This window comes from Danaus plexippus, chromosome 11, assembly GCF_018135715.1.
Source record: "Danaus plexippus chromosome 11, MEX_DaPlex, whole genome shotgun sequence".
NCBI lineage: Eukaryota > Metazoa > Arthropoda > Insecta > Lepidoptera > Nymphalidae > Danaus > Danaus plexippus.
In genome coordinates this window covers 3,649,048-3,666,248 of record NC_083544.1, presented here as the reverse complement: position 1 = coordinate 3,666,248, position 17,201 = coordinate 3,649,048, and the positions used below count along the sequence as shown (strand labels likewise).

At 29.8% G+C, this 17,201-nt stretch overlaps 1 protein-coding gene across 3 annotated transcripts in view; it reads right to left on the bottom strand.

The window, feature by feature from the left end:
• Positions 1–17,201, bottom strand: part of LOC116766009 (putative protein kinase C delta type homolog) — a 23,902-nt gene extending 6,701 nt beyond the window's left edge. Inside the window, exons 1-6 of one of the 3 annotated variants that reach the window (XM_032655660.2) lie at positions 17,073–17,201; positions 10,454–10,545; positions 9,388–9,589; positions 8,440–8,569; positions 2,039–2,149; positions 980–1,057 (exon numbers count right to left, since the gene is read on the bottom strand). In XM_032655660.2, the coding sequence (XP_032511551.1) occupies positions 980–1,057; positions 2,039–2,149; positions 8,440–8,569; positions 9,388–9,589; positions 10,454–10,545; positions 17,073–17,162 (703 nt within the window). In that variant the 5' untranslated portion in view covers positions 17,163–17,201. Of the gene's footprint in view, positions 1–979; positions 1,058–2,038; positions 2,150–2,334; positions 5,542–8,439; positions 8,570–9,387; positions 9,590–10,453; positions 10,546–15,453; positions 15,487–17,072 lie in introns of those variants that run through there. The other 2 variants (XM_032655661.2, XM_032655659.2) reach the window with 2 other exon arrangements.

Below are 17,201 nucleotides of genomic sequence, written 5' to 3'. Positions count from 1 at the left end.
ATTATAGTAATAACTCAAATGTTATTTATTGCAACTTATAATAATATTTATAAGAATGTGTTTGGTATCTATTTTTTCTATTTTAATGCTCTTTTTTAAATTTTATTTAACAGTTACTATGTTCTATAAAACTTTTAACCTGAAAAAAATATTTTATTGATACGGTTCAAAGAATCTCATAAAAACAGACTGATTTATCTTTAGTGTTATTTACATTTGGTTTTTAAGGAAAACGCTACGCAGTTGCTTCAGTGCTATTATTGTATATTATAGAGAAGTGAATGACGACTGGCTTCTGATCATTTTGATACTCGAATCTTGTTTTGACTTTGTGTAGAGATTAAATATTAATACAATTTATTAATTCCATCTCTATTAATTGTTCCTTATTTTAATGAACTACTAGTGTTGTATTACTGATATTTATTAATTAAGAAGTAATTTAGTAGTTTTAAAAATACTTAAGAAGGTATTTTAAACATCAGTATTTTTAAAAATGACAGCAAACTGTTAAGTTTTGAAAAAATACGAAGTGAATTATTAATGGAACGCGGAAAGAATGTTACCACACTAACTCCAGCGTATCGGAATAAAGTCCTGACACGGGTCGAATACGATGTTGACATTTTTGGAAGGTTTCAAAATATATATTTTTGCCAATTGTATCAGAAAGTATAAATATATACATTTATTGACCACCGGCTTTGAGATTTTTCTCGAAATAGAATTTATTGAGTAGCTTGTTTGAACGAACAAAAATAAACTTGACGTTTCAAAGAAAGTAAATCGATTCTTACCTGTTCTTGTACAGTGTTAGTGTTTGAAACGTATTATTTTAGTATAAAGAATATTCACACTGAAGTTAGTAAGTATAACATAGAATATTCAAGCAGCGGTTGAAGCACAAAATATAAAATGACACATAGGATGAAGTACGAATATCAAGAAAATTCGACTGTGTACAAAGCTATTTTCTTACCCAACTCTTGTTCGGAGATGTCAAAGTTATAGGTTTGAGAGGTTGCGGGGCTTGTGGAGGTACTGGGGCTGTCAGCACCTGCAGATAAACATGATAAAAACGCCCCTAATAAAAATGAAAACAAAAGTTTTAACTTTACATTACTGATATACCTTTAGTGAAATGGTAGTTGGTGATAAGGGTGCAATATTTTCATAAATTTTTAACTACATAAGAACTTAAAATATATTTTAATTATATGTAACGGTTTTTGGTTGCAGTTATACTGCCAATGTTGTAGATATTAAAGAAATGGATACAATCATAAACTAAAATTATTTAATGGTTGTACAATTTTGAAAAGGCAACCTTATTATGGTATCTCTAATATTTCAAAAAAAATTGAATGCTCTTAAAAATGCATAAACAGGACGCCTCGCCGGCTATAAAATTAGTTAAATCATCGTATAACAAAACCTCTAACGAGCAGTGCCAACAAAAAGTCAGGCGGTCTAATGGATAAAAATAAGTGACGTTTGAAGTCCCGCCAAATAAATAGGTGATCATCGTAACTTTCGATTGCTATACAACGGTATATGGATTGGCAGAGGTTTTTACTTAATGAATAACCATTAAAATATGAATTAATTAATTATGGACATTACATGTTCAACAATAAATATTTATTCGGACAATATTATAACTTTTCTTCCCAAGTTTGTGGTATTTGGTGATGAAAATGATTTTATCAGTTTTAATCCTAATTATTGTTACCTTTGTAACTATTTATGCTCTGCAGGTGAGGTGCGAGTGACTGGCTTTTATCCAGACATTAGCGATCGTGTACATAAAACCCACGCAATTTTCCAACAACATAAACAAAGTAATATTAGATAAAAATGTTATAACCTATATACTTAATACTCTAAACTCTTGAGTAATAGAAAGTGCAAACAATAGGAACTATATATATGTATTTCTGTGTAATGTAAAAATATCAAAGAGTGTAATGTAAAATTATGGTTGTGTTTTATTCTACTTCCTTTATTTGAATTATATTTACATTTACAAATGACAAACCTTTTTTCGACGTAGTACGGGTTGCCAAAGCTTCAACTAGTAGACGTTGATTCACACCGCATAAATTTGCAGTCAACTTTTCACACTTTCGATGACAATTTACATCACAGTCTATAAAAATAAAAGAATTTTGCTCGCTCCTATGCACAGACGTTTGTTATTTTTAGTATGCTTAGCCGTACAAAGCCTTCATGCTATTGCGGAGTTTAACATGCATGGTAAGTGTATGCAACCTATCAAAATATTTACAGAGTCTGTGGATTTCTACAGTGGAATAGTAACTATTTTTTTTTTACCTTTCTTAACATGTAGGAAACTTGCAGGGGACGTTGGTGCCGAAGAATCAAATCCAGAATCATTAGATCCAGTTGACGTTCTTCCATCGACATTGCTCTCGCACTCAAAAAACTCTGTTCCTTCTTCGCTTGAGTCGGATTCCTTTTCATCCTCATCCTCCTCTGATGAATCTTCAGACGTTTCGGAAGAGGAGGATGAACGAATCACTTGTGGATTTCGCTTTTGTAAAGGCCGAGGTGTAGCGATTAATACGAATGGTGATTTTTCTTCTTTCACTTTCTTTGGAGGTACTATAGTAGGTTTCTCCATAGCTATATCATTTTTGTTATCATTTGAAACATTGTTCTCTTTGTTATCTACAATTGATTTTTCCATTGAATTTTTAACTTCATCTACGATATTTGGAATGTTTGCTTCATTAGAGGTACTAGAGCAAGATTTTTGCTCCTCGGAAGATAGCAAGACAGAGCTTACTTTTTCTACATTACTTTTATCTTTAGTATCTTCAACATTTTCCGTGAGATCTGAACCAGATATAAGTTGTGATTCATTTTCTTTTAATAAATTTGTTTTTAAGCAGTCGTGAATATCGATATTATTTTCACCTTTTAAGGGTTCATTGATTTTGTTTAAATTATCGTCATGACATCTATTAATTTCTGAATCGACGTCAATTTCAGATTGATTTTCGTAAATTTTTAATTGCTCTTTATCATTTCTTTCCTTTGTTTTTTCGTGATGATTTTTGTTTTTAACTTGCAATTCAAACTTAGCGAATAGTTTATCTGTACCTTCTTGGTTTAACTTCTCCTTAGACATGCTTTGGATTGTAGTTTTTGAAACATCATCTACCTTGTTTACGTCTTCTGTCTTATCCGTTTCTAAGATATTGGAATCCGTGTTTTGTGTTGAAACTATGTCTACTGATATTTTGTCATGTTTACTCTCATTTTCTAAACTACTTGTGTTTCCACCCGCCAAACAAGTATTTGGAATATTTTTTTCCTCTCCTTGTATTTTATGAGTTTCTGAAGTGTTTGGGCTTTCATTCTTGGCTTCCTTTATATGAGAATCTACTTTATTAACTAAGTTTATTTTTTTAATATTAGAATCATCAATATTCTTTTTTACTTTAAAATTTCTAATTTTTGGTTTTTCACTATTAAGGTCACGACTTTTATCACCCTCATTATTGGTTTTAGTGCATGTTTGTTTCAATTTTGGTTCATCTTTAATTTTATCCAAGTTTTCTATTTCTGCCTTTAAATTTTTTGTAGTGGATTCATCTTTTATATCACTTTTATCCTGTACTACTGATAATTGTGAACTATCTCCCTGAAATATATCTTTATTCAAATTTAAATTCACTTTTGCTTCTATGTGATCTTTTACTTCTAATGTAGAATTATTAATACATTTTTTTTCACTGCTATTACCGAAAGCATTTGTATCTGAACATTCAACTTCCTCCTCTTCGCTTGGGAACCAAAATAAAGATCGCTTAATTTTTTCTTGTGTATCTTCTAAGTTTTGTTTTCTCTTGACTAAGTAAACCGTTTCTCGTTTACCGATTTTATCCCAAAAATTTCCATCTTCCGGTTCTGGTGAATTTAAATTGCTTTTTGCTTTCAAAATAGGTTTAGATTTTATACTGCTTCTATGACCTTTAACTAAATTTTCTGATTGAATATTAGTTTTTATTTCACTATTAGAACTATTCAATTCCATAGTTTCCATATTTGTATTATGTATATTTTGTGTTTCTTCTGCATTAATCTCAAAAGGCTTATCTTGAGGAAGGATTTCATCCACTGTACTACTATATATTATATCCTTTTTAAGTGGTCGGGATTTTTCTTCTACTGTAACATTTTCAACAATAAATTTTAAAGGTGAAGGTGGTGTTGTTACTTCTACTGAAGATGTTATTTTACGTTTAACTTTAGGTTTCACGACTTTGTTCGGTTTTTCATTTTTCTCTTGATCTTCAATAACAGATGCCTCTAATTGTTTGACGTTTTTAGGTGATTCGGTAATAGAATCTAATCTACAAATACTACTGCCAGATGAACACTTTCTTATACTTTGTCTTTTTGAAGGTTTTTTATCTATTATTTTTTTTTCTTTGAGGCGATCGTGTAATGAGTGGTCAGATTTGGTTGTTGTTAAAGGATTTACTGGTTTTAAGGTTTTCGCTTTTTTAGACGTATTTATTTGTGGTTTTGTTCCAGCATCTCCTTCAGTTCCAATTTTACTTAAATCTAAGGTTACAGTACTTAAGTTCTCTCTCCTAATTAAAGAATCTAATAGATTTGCTTGTTCGGCCAAAAGCTCCATGGAACATCGCCTATTTAATTTATCCGTCGTTTCATTATTTTCGACATTATTTTTATTCAAAATGTCTCTAATAACTACAGTTGTTGGCGATTCTTTTTTTGTTAATGTATAATCATCATTTTCTTTGTCTTTAAGTGTAAACTTTTCTACTAATTTTGCCCCTAAAGATTTCTTTTCTTTTTGTACTCGGTAAGACAAATCATCGGCTAATTTTTGTCGCCATTTCAAGGTCTCACTTTGTTTCTCTAACTTCTCTGCCTCATTTCCAGAATTAAAGGCTTTATTTGTATCGGTTTGAACCGGCTTGCGCGGAGAATCTTTATCTTTACGTTTCACTGTATGAAGTCTAACAACAGGCCGGTCGCGTTTTATAGTAGTACGCTTACGTCCTGGAGATGAATCAATTCCGATATCTGGTTTGTCATGTCCGGTTTCTTTATTAGTTTTTGGACTATCATTTCTTGATGGCAACTTCGATACTAGTTCGGGAGTGGTGTTCGATTTTTTATATCTATATTTATCTCTAGATACATCGATATCAGCTGTATTGATATTAATTGGTCTATGTGAATACTGGGGTGTCACATAATTTCTGTTTATGATTGGAGCTCTTCTCGGACTATTAATTCGTACAGGTGTTAATGTGCCTTTCTCTGATATTGTTGAAAGCATAGGCGAATATACACGACTGCCACTCGTAAGCCATCGGGATGTCAAAGGTGTCCTCGAGTATCCTCCAAGCGAAGAGTGTGAGCTGTAATTGCTACCGGGACTTAAATAAGTAGCACTATATGATGATCCGTACGGTAATATTGAACTACTATAACCGTAGGGCGCACTCGTGTATGAGGGAGATCCACTGTAATACATGTTTTATATATAATATGTTTCGAAACATATGCATACGCTTCACAAAAAAGCGTGACGTCCGGACCGGTCGGACGTTCAGAGCTTACTGATGAGCGAGCATGCGCTGGCGCAGGTGCGATCCGCCCACCATCTGGCCTGCCCTTTACGTCAGCTGATTGATAGCGGTCAATTGTCTATCATTCATATTTTTCTTAAATTAGACTTCAAGTCGTTTTGACATGTGTTTACTATGTGCTACGCATTATAACGGCACTCAAGAAAATCAAAAAGAACAACATATAAGTAATAATTTCACACAGATCAATGCAAATGTTGGCTACGTTCTTGTATAGAAAGACGAAAATAAATCATCGCGGGAAAACATTATATTTAGCAGTTGTAGGTACTTTAGAAACATCGAGCAACAGTACTTGTATATTTATGTTTTATCTTTTAAAAAACAATAAAGAATAAGTTAATGTACTTGTAATTAACTGTACAAGACATAAGTTATCATACATAAAAATTTATATTTTAATATTTAATTTAATTGTTATATTATGTTAAATTAATATCAAAAACTAAAATATATGATATTTTGAATATAAAATATACAATTTAATTATTATATTATAACCGCGCCTTTTTCTCCGAAGCGACAGTTGGTATACATTGGTTGCATCAAAGATTATAAGCTTGAAATTTTTAATATGCAAGTACAAAACAAATAATTGAGATAGGTTTTTGTTATTTTTGACCTGCTGATGCAAATCTAATACACTTCTTGCTGTTTCTTAATATAAGCATATTTTAATACATATCTACAGCATTTTGTTCTTGCATTTGATCAAACTTGAAAATAGTATTAAAGTGTTTCTTGAACAATTTTAATATATACCAATATAAAGTCAAGCACTACCACTACCCAACTTCTAACTACTTCTAAAAAATTATAGAAATTTTAACCAAACGACGAAATAAACGGTGGCAGCTGTTATTAAAGTTTTTTTATACAAATAAAACTTATAAGTGCATAAATTTTGTGCAATGCAGTGTTTAAGAAGGATGTTAACCTTTTTAGGAACCTTTTTTTTTATAAGTAGAAGATTTGTAAAACCAAGAAAATTACGGTAAGAAAGAAAGTTATAGAAAGATGGTTTAAAAATGATTAATGTTTGATTGTATCCACATACACTATATTTTTTTTGTCACAGATGTCACAGTGATCTGTCGCTCTCTGGGACATTAAACAGTGGGTATGGCGAGTTTCGTAGATGTTACGCTCGGCATACGACCTTTATCGCATCCTACTTTATATTCTATTTTATTTCAGTGTGTCCTGATATACACTATATATGTAGATTTAAATCTAAATTAATATTCGTCAATATTCCATGCACATAAGGCACATCTGGAAAACGTCACTACAAAATAATGTGGATTAAATCGATAAGAATAAATTAAAAACTTTTATTATATATATGGATGTGAGTTTAAAGATATATTCCTTGATTTTCAAATGTTAAAAATTCTTTCTTTATAAAACGAAACTAATTCTTTCAACTCATGTCATGACAGATCGCAAAGGTTAACATAGCTATTCCATTTTTTCAAAATAATTTGTTACTGAGAACACATAAGCATCTTAATACAAAAAAAAAAAAAAAAAAATTGGAAAGTATATGGCTAAATCAGTAGACATACGTTCTGAATATACTACAAGGTATAAGGTGCAACCGTCTTAGCAGATGAATACTACAAAGATTCATTTTTTAAGGGCATTTCGGTTTCAAAACAAAAACTAACTATTTACGAGTACCTATAAATGAACATGTATACAAATTATTTAAAGATAAAATAGTCTTTGGTTTAAGTTTTTTACAGAATTTTGATGGTTCCTGAAAAGGTTAAGTCTATTCAACAACTTATTCAGTTTTTTTTGTTTAAAAACTGACGTGTTAACCAATTTTTCAGTAAGAGCGAATATTTCCAAACGCTCATATAAAAAAAATTCGCGTTTTGTTTCTACTTCAGACAAAAGGTTCGTGAAACGTTAAACTGCTTTTTTTTATACAAACTATTTTGTACATTTTTTTACATCAAAAGAAACATTTCTTCCTAACACTCAGTGCATTAATGATCCATGCGATAAGAAAATGTATGACTTACTGGCCACTTTTTTTCAAGTGACATTTAAAAGATAGGAGTAAATATTATATTTCTTATAAAATTGTTACAAATCTATTTAGAATTTGTATAAAAAAAAGAATGCAAACTTGTGATTTGCTTTTATGCTATCAATATTTTTATAATACCTATTATTTAAATATTTGTAATCAAGGTTTAGTTTGTATTATATAATTGAAATTATATACATATATTAATTCCAACACACAGATTATGAATTTTTAATATTATATAATTTATCCGTAGATTGTTTGTAAGTATATAAAAAATTTCAGTAAATGTCTAGAGCTAGGAACTGTTATTTCATTGCAAACAAAAGTGCTTTTAATGAGGTCTTTAATAAAACGATAGAAATCTCATAGCATGCTTTACAGTGATTGGGCTGACACACGTTATTAATATATGAATGTAAGACGAAGCGATTAAAAAAATTTATGGTTTTAATCAAAAATAACATATTAATAGAGACAAGCAAAGTAGGTACGTATTTTTTTAATGCTCGCTAAAAACAAGCCAATTACGTTTTGAAAAGACAAATCAAAACTTTTTTCACTAGGACATGCAACATAAATATTTGCTACTTTGTCACTATAATTTTAATTAAAGACTTAATAAATTAAATAAAAATTAAACATTTAAACAAGGTCTCAGGTAACCATTGTCGCAAAAGAAACTTGTTTATATTTTATTTTAAATATTTAAAGAAATAAAAGGTTTTTACTTAAATGTACCTTCACATTTAAGTCCCTGCTTAAAAAAACCACATAACAGAGCACCGCAATGATCACAGAAAGTCGGAGACATGAACTGGTGTGGGCGAAACCGATGAGGAACATCCACCTTAAACCGCTCTCTCAGATACTGAAACAAAATGTAAAAGGAAAAATTAACGAGTTAACGTAACATGTCTTGATTGGAATCTGAATACTTGAAATATGAATAAAAGATCGCCATGTGTCTGCTTTATATTGAGTTTCTATTTTGACGTATCGGTATTAAAATTTATCTTTTTAAAAGGGAACTTGTAAGAATATAATCAGTAAAGAAAACGCGAAATTTTTTTTTGTATTAACATCTAGTGTATTTAAAATGTTATATAATATAAAACCCGTGTGATTAAAAAGGGCTTTCTCTTGTACAGAATGCTTTAATTTTAGTTACTATTGTTTTAGGACTATGCATGGTGGCAATAGTATCATGACGTAGATTTTTCGTGTAGACAACGCCTTATTAAACAGTTGTTATTTATTTTTCAAGCCTTATGACGTCAAATTTAACTAAAACTTACACGGAGAAAATTTGAGGAACATTTAAATAATGACAAATCTAAGCCGTATGATTATATGGAAGGGTTTTATTCATATTAATAATATACATTCCCAAAAGGTAAAAACAGTCAACTGATATGATATTGGTTTTTGCTATCAGAATTAATTTCATGAACTAGATGTATAAACAATTAAAAAAACTGCATATGTGTTGTCTACACCTGTAGATGACAGTAAATATTGTTCACTTTGTGAAGAGATAAACACAGTTTTAGATTTTATTTTTAGTAAATGACTAAATGTGTTTAAATAAGAGCTTAAGATCTGATATAATAATTGTCAAAGAACGAAATTTATTTATTACAACCAAAAAACATTTTACTGTTGAATAAAGTTAGCTTTTACGCTTACCACAGTAGCTTCTGAATAAGCGGTAGAGCCGGGACATTTACCCAGCAATTTGTTGTGGCATCTCTTGTGGACAGCTGTCTGACACACAATGCAGCGGTATCCCTGTTTACCAAAGCCCCACAGGAATTCCTTGCAGAATGCACAAAATGTTGGCTGTCGGAAAAACTTCGCCGCAAATCGATGTCCATTTACTTCATGAATTCTATAAAATAAAAATAATTATTTAGAGAAGCATTAATTTTTTTTTCCTAACTATACGTTCTTAAGACTATCTGAATCCATGAATCGTTGTGTTTGAGGATAATTCAGCAATGATAACACGTTTGAAAATTTTATACTTCTAAATTTTACGTAAGGAGGATTCTTACATCATTGGTTTCTAATTAAATAAACAAATATTTCAATTCATGCTTGAAATTTTAGTCCGCCCACGACCCACTCATCGTTTTTGTGTCTTAATAATAGCTTTATTTATAGTTAACAATGTTATAGGGAATGACTTTATTACTTAAATAACGATATCCGATGAAGCCTAAAATTTCGTGAAATAATAAAAATAGTGCAATGTTATCTAAGAAATTGATATTTTCATCTCTAACAAATAAAAGATCTATTTTTGTTGTGACGCATTTTCTTATTATTTTTTGTCATAATTATATTTGAGCCAAGAATTTCAGAAATGACGATAAACGAAACAATACGCTAGTCGGTAGAATTTATTTGTGGGCGTCTATTCGAGAAGAGAGTCATTAAGAGGACGGACGTTAATGTTAAACTCAAGAACCCGCGCCAGACAGTTTAATAGCACATGGCAGTGTTTACTTTCATTTTCTAAATTATATTTAATATTACATGCCTTGACATGTATAAGTTGTATTGGTTTGATCTTTTCAACTCCATAATGGTTGTATACAAATATTTTTCAACATTTTATACCATACAATTATGTCTAAATAAGTCAGTTTACAGGTTTTTCACTTTCTTCACCAATCCCGACGTATTCCTTTGCGTGATGTCTTACTGATGATATATTTAGGATTACGTGAAGTACAACAGATATACGAACTTATGGTGCTTGATGGCCCCGCGCCGCTGCGTGATTCGTTTGCCGCGGGAGCGTCGCACCTCGGCCCCCGCGACGCCTGCACCCGGCAACCACTGAAACGAAAAACATATAACATACAACATAAAATACTTTTTGGAATTAATTTACTTATAATTCGAAAAGAGGATTATTTTGTTTATTTGTCTTTCAAATTTAGTCAATAGTATGCAATGTTGATTAAAACGGCAAAACGGCTGATCTATGTATTTATAACTTTGTTATTATTCAATATGATATCGTGTTTTGTTATTGAGAGATGCTTAAGCTAAATATTCTATAAAGAATTGTCAAAAAAAGGTAATTTTTTTTTGAAAACTTTAATTCATTTGAAAAAAAGTATCCAGTACTTTCAAAACTAGAATAAGAAGTTCTTCAAAAATACCTATTATTATTTTTTTTTAGTTTAGTGGATTCAGTATCTTGAAGTGTAAAATTGTATAGCGATAAATTATCACTTCACTTTTATTGACCAAAATTTGTTACCCGCCTGTGTGTTATCAAACTTAATTTACGTTAAAATGTCTTAATGTTAGTCTATTAAAAGGTTAAAAGTTAGAAAATGGAACTACCTCATAATATTTATATTAAAATTAAAAGGTAAAGAGTTTTTTGTTGTATGCTCTAATCTTCGGAACTGCTGGAGCCTTTTGAAGCATGTATTCTGTCATAGTTAGAAAGCCCGCTTATCGCGTAAGGCTTAAGACTGACACTTGAAAATTCCTTATGATTTATAATTCTCATATATACGATGACATTACGAGTTTCTATAATTTTAACTATCGTTTTAAATTCTACTTTTACAGGTAAAACCTTAAATTCTAAACAGTGTTTACAAATATTTACATTTTCTTCTTGAAGAAAATTGATAGATCTTCATTCATAGATTAGGTACTTATATTTATAAGAAGTAGTTAATAAAAATCTTTTATTTATCTTGCCTATTTTGTATGGATCAAATTTATTTATAAAAATGCATTACCACGAATTTGGTTGACAGATTTACTTGACTATATTATTAGGTTACTAATTAGCTATCAAGTATATAAAACTTCTATTGTATATACATAAATTATCAATGGAGTTGTTGGAGGGTATAAAACAAAATAAGCGATGTAAATCCGCACTTTTAATAACTTACTATAACGTATTAAATAAAGATATTAATAATACTACCAATGTATTAATAAGATTTATATTAATATACAAATAAATATGTATTAAAACAAAATAAAAAAAATTCAATTATTTTGCGTAATTTAAAATTTAATAATCTATACACAAATATGATGTATTCTGTAAGAGAAAGACAATTATGAACTAAACTTAACTGATTAGGAATTTGCCAAGCAATTCTAAGTCAGTTTACGTTATAAAAAATTTAATATTTACTTTTGATTTCCCTATAATATATTTTATGTAATAAATATATTACTCTCATCATCCTTCCCCTCAACTCGAAATGATTGCAATATTAAAAGTTTTTGACAAGATAGATTATTAGGAGTAGATTTCATAACAACTAATTATGTATCTAAATTAAAACTTATCCTTGCACATTACATGATTTATTCGTTTGCATGATTACGGGATTGTTTTAAAGACTTATCAACTTTAATATCATTAAAGGACCTTGATATAAACTATTCACCTTAAATAAGCAGATTAAGAGACTTTATAAATTTGCTTTATATGATTCTGTATACATAATTTCTTTACAAAGAACCAGCGATATAAGAGGCAGCTTCAATTTTGAAAGATGAATAAGAAGTAATACACCGCACTAATGAAAAGCCCCATAAAAGGCCGTCTCAAAACTTTTTATGGAGTGAAACTAATTAATTAATTTAGTCTCATAAATAAGCTTTCTTTTCTATAATTTTCAAATTCTTTTATGCTAACCATAATGTATATAAAAAGGCATCAAAGCTAACTCATGATCAATGATGTGGTTTTGGCACAATACATTACTACAATTCAACGTCACATTACTCGAATCTTTTGATATAAATGTATAAATTTTATAAATTTTTGAAATGCTTATAATCTCCTCATAACGTTTCTTAAATAATATTATGTATAATAAATAAATATCTTAAGCGTATAATTTTTTTTTGTAAGTACCCAAATTGTAAACCGACACACGGACAGTATTTATTTAAGTAACCATTTTTAAGAAATTTTACTTTATCTTCGACTATATTTCGAAGCTTAATTTTAATCTATAATTAAATAAACAACTCCACCTTACTTTCATAACATATTTCAAAGCTTTTAACTCTACATCCATACTAGAAATTAAAAGTTCAGAGCACGTGTACCGTCAGAATATTTTAAGATTCGTTAAAGATCTCAAAAGACCTTTAGATACAATCGAAAGGGAACAAAAAGAGATTAAATAATCGAAACCTTAGATACAGACGGATTTTTAAAAGAATATTTGCCTACTAAGAAGTTTCGAAGTAAAATAAAAAGCCTTTATTCCAAGAGAGCATTTTACTAACAATGTTAAATATAAAAGAAAGATTTATTTCTGTTGTAATGTGTGATATATTGATTATTTTCTTTGATTTATGTAAAATTATAATCAATTATTGCTAATGAACTATCAATAAGTTTCTTAAGTGATTAAATTTTATGAATTCATAAAAAATCTACGCATCTGAGCTACCTTAAGTAATGAATTTATACATTAAGATACTTTATTAGTATTATAAGTTATGTATTGTTATCATTTTAACGAAATTTTATATAGTTAATATATTTAAATGTTGTTAAATTAGTTTTGGTCAAGTTGGCATAATACCAAATTATACTAAAAAGAACATTAATTTTAAACGACATTCAGTTTAAAAAGAATGTTCCTTATTTATTTAAAATTTTAGTTTTGATTTGAGAATCATGAGAACCAAGATTGCCTAGCAGCCTAATATATATTAGTAAAATAAACATCATCACATTGTCTGCGACAGGACTTAAGTATAGTGAATTGTGAATGAAAAGCTTTGAATCCGGGAGTTATAGTTGACAACGAAAAACAAAAAGGGATCATTTTGTACTGCATAAATTATTATGTTAAACAATTAAGTTTATTTTATAACAGGGTTAGCCATTATGAATTCCAGTTTTATCCTGTACTCGCTACACGATTAAATCCATTGGCTTTTTCATTTTATAATCCGTAAATCTTGTCACGTTTATTGTATTAACGCAGGTTACTGAATGAAAAACGGGAAAATGATTCGTATGTAATGTGACGATACAAACTTATGATAAACTTATAGTTTTACAAATTTAAGCCTTCAAACTGGAGTAACTTCTGTCTCTTGTGCTAAATTTTTTTGTTTGTTGTAAACAAAAAATTGTTTTTGACCAATAAGTTAAGCATATAGATTAGGCTTTATTAAATAAAATAAACCACTTATAAAACTGTCGGTGATTAGTTACGATTTTTTAAGTAAAATATAAATGTATAAACTAGGGACCAGCCCCGGCTTCGCACGGTGTCTTTACAAAAAATATAAAATAGCCTTTTTAATTTTGAGAATTATTAAACTTATATTATAATAACTTTCGAATGATACACCCGATTTAAATGATTTAAAAAGTAATTTACAGATGCTAATGTAGGCTTGAAAACGAAGTTATTTATTTTGGTAAGACTGAATACCGTATCAATGTAAATAGCTTTCCAATAAACGCTTTAGGAATGCCAATTTTTAAAAGTTGTAAAATAGATATAGTATGTTATCCTTAAGGTATAGACATATGCCACCGAGGACTGTAGACCTATATAAGATACACAATTTCACCATATATGTTTTTGTAATATCTTAAAGACAGCGTTTTCGTTAAAAGCTCTCAGAAGGCTCATGTTTTCCTGACATCTTAAACAAATATCGTTAATGTACACACAAGTGAATATAAAAACTTAACAAATTATATACTAAAACTTTCCTCGGGAATCACGCTATCGAGTGTTGATAACTGTTTCATAATCGGTGCAGTAGTTTTTCCGTTTATCGCGAACAGACAGACAGACGGACGTGTCGAGGGACTTTGTTTTATAATATGATTGATTGATTGATGATATAGATATATTATATAATAAATGTGTGAATCTTTAATATTTACAATAGGTCATAGGAAGGGTGGTAGGTTCATGGTGTTGGTAAGCCTCGTGCGGACTTAGCCTTCAAACATTTTGACGAAAGATAAATAATTAAACAAAATTTTAAAATAAGGACGGATAAAAATTGCTACAAATGATGTCAAAGCCTAGGAAAACTTAAATATAGGTAATTTAAGTATCCCATATTTATGATATTTCAAAACTAGATTTTTATCTTCTTTAAAGAATTTAACATAGCGATAAAAATAATTACCTTTATTGTAATTCGAAAAAAATTATCTATAGAAATTAATCCTCTCAATAATAAATGTAATACTGTCGAACCGCTGGTTATTGCTATACCTTATATAAATATCATGTACTAACTTGCCTTTGTCATTGTCTCATTGACTTTATTATATTTCAATGAAATGACCTGCACAATACAACTGCATCGTAAATTAGTAAACATGTTTTTTTCTGATACTCTCATTGGACAGTCGCCCATACGCATAGCATTGGGTGACGATTGATTGACACTTAATATGTATTGACATATCCATTTGAATTAAACGAGTTTGTGACTTGCTCCAATTACTTACTAAATAGTTTTTATATTTTGTGCTACGTTTATAAACAATCGTTTGAATTTTTGATACTGGCAATTTCTATCTTAATAACCAACAAGATGTCCTAAAACAATGAACAAATTAACAGATCAATTAATTTGATCTAAAAATGTTATCAACGCGTCAAATAACCGCAATAATTCAGATTGTATTTTTTGTTATATACAAAATGTATGACCAGCATGAAATTTTAAATAAATGAGACAAAACATCTTCAAACATACCCGAAACAATACAGACATCTCACGACTGAGGAGTTGTAGTCTCGATTCATCGCCAAACCGGACGTCAAGGAAACAACCGTGCCATGATCACAACCATTTTCTCTTTGTATTTGTTCTTTGTTTACGCAAAATTGTCGTGGCTACATTTAAAGGGACACTGCTGAAACGCTGTTCGCATAGAAAACGACTTGGGGTTTTTTATGAATTCCCTGGCAAGATTCCTATTTCAGCGGTAGCTTTGTACACATAGATACTATTGAAAAGCTTGACATATCTGACGACATAGGAACTTGAAACTGTGACTCACCTACAGACGCATTCATTCACGTTGCTATATTTTATATAAGTACATTCCAAATATTGTCTATTGTGTATAAACCGATACTTCTGAGCCAAACGCTGGCTTATATAAGCTCGAAGATTTTAGCTTAGCATCAAAAAGACGAAAACTTGTCAGTAAAGATGTGATATACAAATTCAGGGTTCCGTTTTTAAAAATAACCTTTAACCGTTTATTTAGGTTAACTATTATAGTTAATTATAATATCAATATCAAAGTTTCAAATTATAATAAAATGCTGACGAAAGAACTTAAAGATGACGTCTATAAAAAGAAAAAATGGTATATAAATCAAGTTAAGTGACAATTAGTATACAAACTTCAATTTATTTTACATTTAATTATATTAAAATATAAAAAAATATACGGTTATCTGATTTGTAACTTCACCTTAAGTACATGTAATTGCTTCTTTCTAAATTTAATGATTTTAGATTTTAAAAAAATTCGCGCAATTAGGTATACCTAAGTATGATTTTCCACTTTGTTTTCGTATAAATATTGAAAGTGCAAATATTTTTTCAAAAAAATTCTATTTTCACAGACTGACAGGAAGTAAATCTATGAGTTTAGAGGTTTAAGAACTTCAACATTAAAAAAGTTAAATAATACAATACGTAGACAAACAACACATACAACGATTTCATCAAACGTTTAACGCTCGCCGTTAGTTGCTCTATTTATATCCATGCATTTACTGTTCGATCCTACGCCACTCAACCTTGATTCTTACCCAATTCTCTCGATTTTACTGCCCCAGATTAACTACCACATGTTATGCTATCATAGAACATGCCTTTGTTGAATACTTTAAATTTGTCGTATGTTGATGTTTCAACTTTCAGACACTGTTTGATAAAATTAAAATATTTTGTTCTTGTTATTATCATTATCATTGGCAGTTTGAGTTCTACAAGCTATTGAGCTCATAATGTTCGTCTGTAAATAAGCTATTTAAGTGTGACGAAAATTTATTGGGTTAGATTTAATAACATAAACTATGTATTTGAAATCGTGTTTATGTGGTAAACAAACCATGTAGTGATTTTAAGATCACTTAATATAAAACTATTACTTAAGACATCTTTAAAAGATAAAGAATAAAAGTAAGTTAGAGCTAAAGCTTTAACTCATATTAGCTTTTACTGAAATAAAATAATCGCTAGCCAAATGCTGCTTTGGCTAGCGTTGTCTGAAATTCAGACAGTGACATTGTTAATAAAATTAATCTAGAAATAATATAATAGAAATAATACTTAAGTAAGCAGTATATGCTCACATTTTCAGCATACAATCGCTGGTAAGCGGGAGAGCGCATGCGCGGCGCGGGCGAGGTGCGTCGTCGCGCCCCCCCGCCCGTGAATATCATCGGTGAGCGCGCATGCCCGCCACAACTCGCGTATTTATA